Below are 7,241 nucleotides of genomic sequence, written 5' to 3'. Positions count from 1 at the left end.
TGTGAGAGAGGGAGAGAGAAAGAGAGAGAGATGTTACATTAAATCCAGTTTATTAATACAATGTGAAATGTGAAACTTTAATGAAAAGGCGAATTTTCAAAAACACAACAATATCGTATTATGAAAAGAAATCTCTATATCTTTTTTTTTTCTTTTGCTGTCTATTTATTTTCAGTAACTCGAAAATATAACATTTTGGTACTCGTGTTGTGCATAAAAAATTTCAGAGGTTTTAGCTTTATCTGCAGTTTTTAGTCAAATATATGTAATCCATGTCATTCATAGAATCTCAGCATTGTATATCATTACTGTTCTATTATCATCTAAAACTCATTTTCTTATTGAAATAATAATCTCAGTTATCGGTTTAGTATGATATTCCTTAACTTGCCGTTGAATTATGTAAACGGGCTGATTTTGTTATTTGGATTTATTGAAATAAATCTTGTCAAGATCAAATTGTATTAAACATGCATTGTACAAATAAATTAAATGCTAAAAATATACTGTACAAAAGACTAAGAATATGTTTGCAAGTTTTTATTTTTGTGGCAGTGCAGGAGACCGGGGAAGAGGGCCAGGGTCATTTTATATTACCGGGACCTAACTATACTTTACAGTGTATCTGTAAAGCTTTACAAGGATAAGCATATCCAAGTCTCTGGCATGGGGTCAGAATGGAATTTTTATATTGTAAAACTTCATATACAATAACATTTGAAAACGATAACATTAGAATTTCCCACGATAAAGAAGCCGCGAAAAATAGGGGGGGGGGGAGGGGGGGATTCTACACACACCATCACACAACATTATTTACATGTACCTAAATGTGTGCCACGTCGTAAAAATTTGTCATTTAAAAACTCAGCCAGTCAAGGAATATTATGAACCAGTCGCATTTAAGTGACTGGTTATATAAAACTTTCAATTAATTTTTACACCCCCCCCCCCCAAGCCGAAAAATTCTATTAATAAATCTGCATGTCATTAATTCATAACGACAACATATATATAATTATTTATGATTTATTTCTTAGAAAAATCTATTCGATATTAATTTTAAAAAATGACATATTCATTTCATTCAAAGTTCGGATAAAATTTGTTGAAATGACAATAAAATACTCGATATCTATTAATACCCAGTGTATACATGTTCTTCTAAAACCATTTAATTTTACAAAATCGTTTTTCTAGGACGCAGTTTTTCTCATGATTAACTAGATTTGATAGCAGTTAAGTTTCCAGTTCCAGGCATGTGGAGCTCGATCATGCTCGATCATGATCGCTGTTTGTTTTGAAAATGACCCTGCTCATATACATGTACTTAAGGAGAGAGTTCAAGGTGCAAAAATAAATTGAGGAATTATTTCAATATTATTTCAAACCTAACCAAATGACGTATTTGGAGGTTATGGGGTTGGTGGTGGGAAGGCATCCCCCCTGCACACCTAAAATGTAGGAAGATTTTAAAAATACGACAATCCTCGTATGCTATTAAACTCATGTTAACTACAAGTATTGCATGTTTCTGTCATTTAACTTTTAACACCCCCCCCCCCACACACACACACACAGTCCAACCACTGGTCATCCTGTATCTGTTCCTTTCATTTTAAATGCATGTGAATTATAATTCACCCATTTGTTTATTATTTATCAACCTGCTTACTTAAAATTAATTATTCAAAACTTTTCCTTGCTGTGACTGAAAAAATGTGTATCATTTCAATTTAAAAAAAGAAGTTTTGTTACCACATGCGGGCAGAAGTCCTTCTGATTTTTTGTTTGAATTTTTTTTTATGGAATATTGCTTAACATGCAGTGTATCAACTTAATGTCCTTAAATTGTTGTACAGCGTATACGGTAACTCACTACATTTCACAAATTTTCTGTCTAATTATATTTAGAAAACAAAAACAAAAAAACAACAAATTTTCACTACCCAGCAGCATCTATTTTATTGTTATTCCCGAGCATGTTTTTGAAATATTTTTTAACTTCACATTTTGAAAGAGATATCGTTTATACTGGATTCAACCCCCCCCCCCCAAAACAAAAAAAAAATTGACATCTTGTCCTATCGAGAGCCATGCTTTAAATGAGATGATTTTCGAATGAATTCTACAGGTTTCTCAAACGATTATTACACGAGATAAATACTTTGGTTTTGAGAGAATAAATTGATATTGAACAGAAGCCGCTTGCTTCTCGGGTTTTCCTGACATTCCAGCATAGTGAAATGTAAAACAAACAAACGAACAAACACTCATAATTCTATAAACCACTGCATGATGGATAATAGTTAATACAACTATTTATTATCATATTATACAATTACTAAAAGAGACAATGACTCAAAAATGTTTCTGGGAAATGCTCAATAACATACATTTATTACCGTAGTAACATTACAATGCAAAGTGAAAGTCGTGTTCACTTGGAAAACTTTTGACGTTGGTGCGAAAGTAACATGACGTCACTGTTTACCTGTTAAAGTATCATTGATATAAATGAAGAAAAAACCTACTTAGAGTTGACGTAGGGCCATAAAAATTCAGATTTGGTAACTTCTAACCTTGCTCTATTAATATCCATGAAAAACTTAAAATGTGTAAAAATTGCCATAAGGGCCCTTTTCCCATGGGCGCAATCATATGATATCCTGAGAAAGTATAAACAGTTGACCAGTGAGGCGATGGAGTTTAAGATAAAACAATAAATGTCTCAAAGCATTAAGAGTTCAGCCATCAGGAACATAAACAAACTGTACGGTTCTGTTTATCTTAACGTTTGCACTTAAACATTACATCCCTCCTTTTGTTTGAAATAGAAACAAATCCCAATGAATTAAAATATGAATCAAAATAAAGAAATAGATAAGCAGACACAACACTTATTGTCTAAGTCTAAGTATATATAAGCACAGTCACGGCTAATATTTCTAGTATCTATTGCACACACTGTTTAGGGCACTAATGCACTAATGTTCACAAACGCGTATGTGTTAACATCTCTTCAATTAGCCTTTTGGGCGTGCGGATTACTCTCTTGGGACGGCTCGGTATGTCACTCGCGGTGTTATCTGCCTTCGTGGGTATTTCAATGTCAATTTCTGGTTCCTCGTCCTGATCTGCCTTATTACTTTCAATCTTTTTGAAATGTGATGCGTTTCTTGTAATTGTCTTCTCACCATTTCCTGCAGTGACCATGGTACCTTTAGTTTTTAAAATTTCGAGTGGGTTTGGTTCATACGGGGTTGACAGTTTGCTTGTTTTTGGCTGTTTTACCAAAACATTGTCCCCTACTTCCAAATCTATTTCCTTTACCCGAGAATAGTGATCAGCATGTTGTTTCATTTTTAATTTAGCTTTAATGTCATTTTCCTTTAGTTCGTTGTGGATTTCACATTTTCCTCCTTTATTTTCTTTAAGAATGTCTACTTCCATCTTAGTTCTGATCTTCCGGCTGAATAGTGCTTCAAATGGAGATGTTTTTGTGGTACAATGCGGTGTTGCCCTGTAGTTCCTTAGAAAGGTGAAGATTTCTTGTTTCCAACTTTTATGCTCCACATTAGCTGCTTTGATAGTTTTCTCAATTGTCCTCATGAATCTTTCAGATTCTGCATTTGCTTTAGGCCATAAAGGAGTAATTTTCCTGTGAGAAAATCCCAGGTATTCCGAATACTGGCGAAATTCCGTTCCGTTAAATGGAGGTCCGTTATCAGTCTTCAGAATTTTTGGTATTCCAAATTCTGCAAAAATTTTGTCTAACTTAGGAATAACAGCTTTTGCAGAGGTAGATTTAAGAATGTCCACTATCGGATATCTCGAGTACTCATCCATAACAACCATGAGATAATCTCCCGAGGGAAACGGTCCACAAAAATCCATTGATAGGTCCGTCCACGGTCCACTTGGTAAAGGTGACATCTTCAGTGGCTCTAGATGTTTTGTTTCTGTTGTTACTTGACAAGGCAAACAGCTTTTGAGTGTCGACTCAACTTGGTTATCAATTCCAGGAAACCACACTTTTTCCCTTAGCAACGACTTTGTTTTCACGATACCTTGGTGTCCTTCATGTGCTAACCTTATGACATGTTTTCTGAGTGAGCGTGGAACAAACAGTTTGTCATTTCGGAGAACTATCCCAGTTTCCGAAACAGTTCAGTTTATGGACAGATTGCCAGTCTGGTCTTGTTGATTTCTTGAAAACAGCCCATGATCCACTCTTCATTGCCTCTCGAATGTCTCGTATCAAAATATCGTTGTCAGAAGCCTTTTGAATTTCATCCAGAGTCATGGATTTCGGGATATTTGTCTGGACTACAAAATTGATGCAACTTTCAACAGTAGAGAGTGATTCAGAATTTTCTTGAAGAATTGGGTGACGTGAAATATAGTCACTTGGGTTGAACTTTCCAGGTTTGTACTTAATACGGAAATCAGTCTCAACGCCCATTTCTCAATTCTGGCAGGCGGCTTTGAAGCTGGGTTTCCAAATATTAATTCCAATGGCTTGTGATCCGTTACAAGTTCAAATGTGTTTCCAAGAAGATAGATGGAAATGTTCGCAACTCCAGACAATTGCAAGAGCTTCACGTTCCGTCTTGGAGTATCGTTGTTCCACTGGAGAAAGTGTTTTACTTCCATAGGAAATAACTTTTCGGGTGCTATTTCCATCAATTTGCGTAAGGATAGCTCCAAGTCCGACAGGGCTTGCGTCGACGATGACTTCTGTGCGCCTTGAAGGGTCAAAATAAGATATAACTGCACTACTTGTTAATGCTTCCTTTATATTCTGCATCGCCTCTTCATGTTTCTTTTCCCAAGTCTATCGTTGATTCTTTTTGGTCAATTCACGTAGAGGTTGCGAAATCGTGGCGAAGTCCTTGATGAATCGCGCACAGTAGTTAGCCATGCCAAGGAAACTGCGCATTTCAGATGCATTCCTGGGGTTTTCCGCATGTTTGATAGCTTCAACTTTCTTGGGGTCAGCTGAGATTCCATTTTCAGAGAAAATAAATCCAAAGAATTCAAGCTTTCTTTTGTTGAACTCACACTTATCTTTGTTGAGTGTAAGATTTCGTTCCCTCAGTCGAGTTAAGAGCGATTTTAACGACTTGTCGTGCTCTTCCTGAGACTTGCCAAACACAATAATATCATCACTTATATTGCGTGTTCCATGTATGCCTTCTATAGTTTGTTGAATCACTGCCTGAAAAACTTCAGCTGCCGAATTGACTCCAAAAATCAGTCTTTTGTAACGAAACAGTCCAACATGTGATGAAAATGTCGTGATGTATCTCGATTCAGGTGCTAATTCAAGTTGGTGATAGTCTTTATTTAGGTCAAGTTTTGAGAATACTTTAGCTCCATTCAAATCAGTGATGAGTTCATCAATAGTAGGCATCAAATGGCGTTCTCTAAGTATAGCTTCGTTAGCTCTTCTCATGTCAATACAAACTCTCACCTGGTCAGGATTTTTAGGTTTGGGAGCTACTAAAATAGGTGACACCCAAGGAGTCGGTCCATCAACTTTTTCTATGATGTCCATTTCTTCAAGTTTCTTTAGCTCTAGTTCCAATTTCTTTCGTCGGTGAAACGGAATTCTTCGATGCGGTTGCGCAACAGGCTTCACTGTTTCGTCAATGTGAAGTTTTACTTGAAAGTCTTCCATTTTTCTTATCCCCTCAAATCGATCAGCAAACTTCGTTAATATGCTGGATTGGTCTGTAGTTTCATCTTGGTCTACAGCATTTATTGTAATCGAAATGAGTCCAAGCTTTTGTGCATCAGCGCAGCTTAGTAAACATCCACTTGCACTTTTCACCACAAAAATTTCAGTGTCAATAATCCTAAGTTTAGATTCTAGTTCAGCTCGAAATTTACCTTTTATGGGTAATGCTGCTTTTGTTCCGTAAGCATGAACTTTGGCATTTGATTTTGACAATTTGATTGGTTTCTTGCGACTTACTCTTTCAAATGTCGACTCATCCATGACAGTAACACTTGCTCCAGAATCCACCAGCATGCCAACTTCAATCCCATTTATTTTGACATCTGCGATAAGCAAGGATTTTGTTGCATTGAGTGACAATCCGAAAGCGTACTCTTCATCACTACTGTCATTATCCAGATTGTTGACCAATGGTTTCCTTGTTCTGGATGTGCGGTTGAAGTTTTTGGTATCCTGTTTCTGGCCAGACCTACACTGCTTTGCAAAATGTCCAATTTTCTTGCATTTGTTGCACGCCTTGCCCTTCGCTGGGCACGGTCTATCTTTATGTGGTCATTCCTTTCCACAATTGCGACACGTATTTGTTGGTTCTCTTTGTTTCCTTTGTTTAGAAGAATTCATTCTCCTATTCGCAGTATTTAGTTGTATGTCTTGACTTTTGTGGTCTTCCATACCGAAGGCTTGGAGTTGAGAGACTTCCATGGCTCTCGCTGAATCTAGGATTTGTTGGAGCGTTAAGTCAGGCTCACGCAGTGCTTTGCGTCTCAAACGACTTGACTCACATCCTTGTATGACTTGTGACTTAATTTCTCTGTCTATATCCTCAAACTCACAGTTTTCGGCTAATTGTCGCAGTCTTGTATGATAGGAATCCATTGTTTCACTGGAGTTTTGTTTGGCTTGTCGAAATTTATATATTTCAAATTCAACATTCTTCTTTGGGTTAAAGTGCTCCGTTAATTTTGTTTTTGCTGCATCATAGTCATTAGGCCCTCCTGTATCAGCGAGTGTGTCGAAAATGTTGTATACTTCATCTCCTCCATAGTGTAAGAGCATTGCCCTTTTGCGATCATTCCTGGTAACTCCCATCGCAAGGACGAAATTTTCAAATCGCTGGATCCACTTTTTCCAACGCTGTCCTATTGAATTTTGATCTGATACATCAAACTTCGGAAATGGAGGAAATCCAGTAGCCATTTTTGATATTTCTCAGTCAAAATTAATAACCGCTCAAACACTATGTTAAATTTATATCCTCGTCGCCAATGTAATGTTGCTAGTAAGAATAACACATGATTTCTCTTTGGACGCAAATCTATTACTAACTCATACAGATAAACAAAGATACAAAATAGCAGAATTAATATGATATCCTGAGAAAGTATAAACAGTTGACCAGTGAGGCGATGGAGTTTAAGATAAAACAATAAATGTCTCAAAGCATTAAGAGTTCAGCCATCAGGAACATAAACAAACTGCACGGTTCTGTTTATCTTAA

The 7,241-nt window shown here is 36.5% G+C and overlaps 2 protein-coding genes across 2 annotated transcripts; both read right to left on the bottom strand.

The window, feature by feature from the left end:
• Nucleotides 1–2,994: 2,994 nt before the first annotated feature.
• Nucleotides 2,995–3,936, bottom strand: LOC133185078 (uncharacterized protein K02A2.6-like). The gene has a single exon (XM_061320137.1). The coding sequence runs from the start codon at nt 3,934–3,936 to the stop codon at nt 2,995–2,997; it is 942 nt and encodes a 313-aa protein (XP_061176121.1).
• A 901-nt stretch (nt 3,937–4,837) lies between these two features.
• LOC133185077 (uncharacterized protein K02A2.6-like) lies at nt 4,838–6,940 on the bottom strand. The gene is made up of 2 exons (XM_061320136.1): nt 6,418–6,940; nt 4,838–6,285 (listed from the first exon to the last, which is right to left on the bottom strand). Exons 1-2 carry the CDS (start codon nt 6,938–6,940, stop codon nt 4,838–4,840), a joined length of 1,971 nt encoding a protein of 656 aa, XP_061176120.1.
• Nucleotides 6,941–7,241: the final 301 nt, after the last annotated feature.

Source organism: Saccostrea echinata, unplaced genomic scaffold (genome assembly GCF_033153115.1).
Source record: "Saccostrea echinata isolate AGI-Se365-2 ecotype Australia unplaced genomic scaffold, CSIRO_AGI_Sech_v1 ptg000012l, whole genome shotgun sequence".
NCBI lineage: Eukaryota > Metazoa > Mollusca > Bivalvia > Ostreida > Ostreidae > Saccostrea > Saccostrea echinata.
The sequence above is the reverse complement of the archived record's forward strand: the minus strand, read 5'-3'. Positions and strand labels throughout refer to the sequence as shown.

What these genes read in the sequence shown, in the direction of transcription:
- LOC133185078 (XM_061320137.1), bottom strand. Translation starts at nt 3,936, where the DNA reads ATGTCACCTTTACCAAGTGGACCGTGGACGGACCTATCAATGGATTTT.
- LOC133185077 (XM_061320136.1), bottom strand. Translation starts at nt 6,940, where the DNA reads ATGGCTACTGGATTTCCTCCATTTCCGAAGTTTGATGTATCAGATCAA. An exon ending in CTCTCAACTCCAAGCCTTCG is followed by an intron (nt 6,286 to 6,417) that starts GTATGGAAGACC and finishes GACCACATAAAG; the next exon opens with ATAGACCGTGCCCAGCGAAG.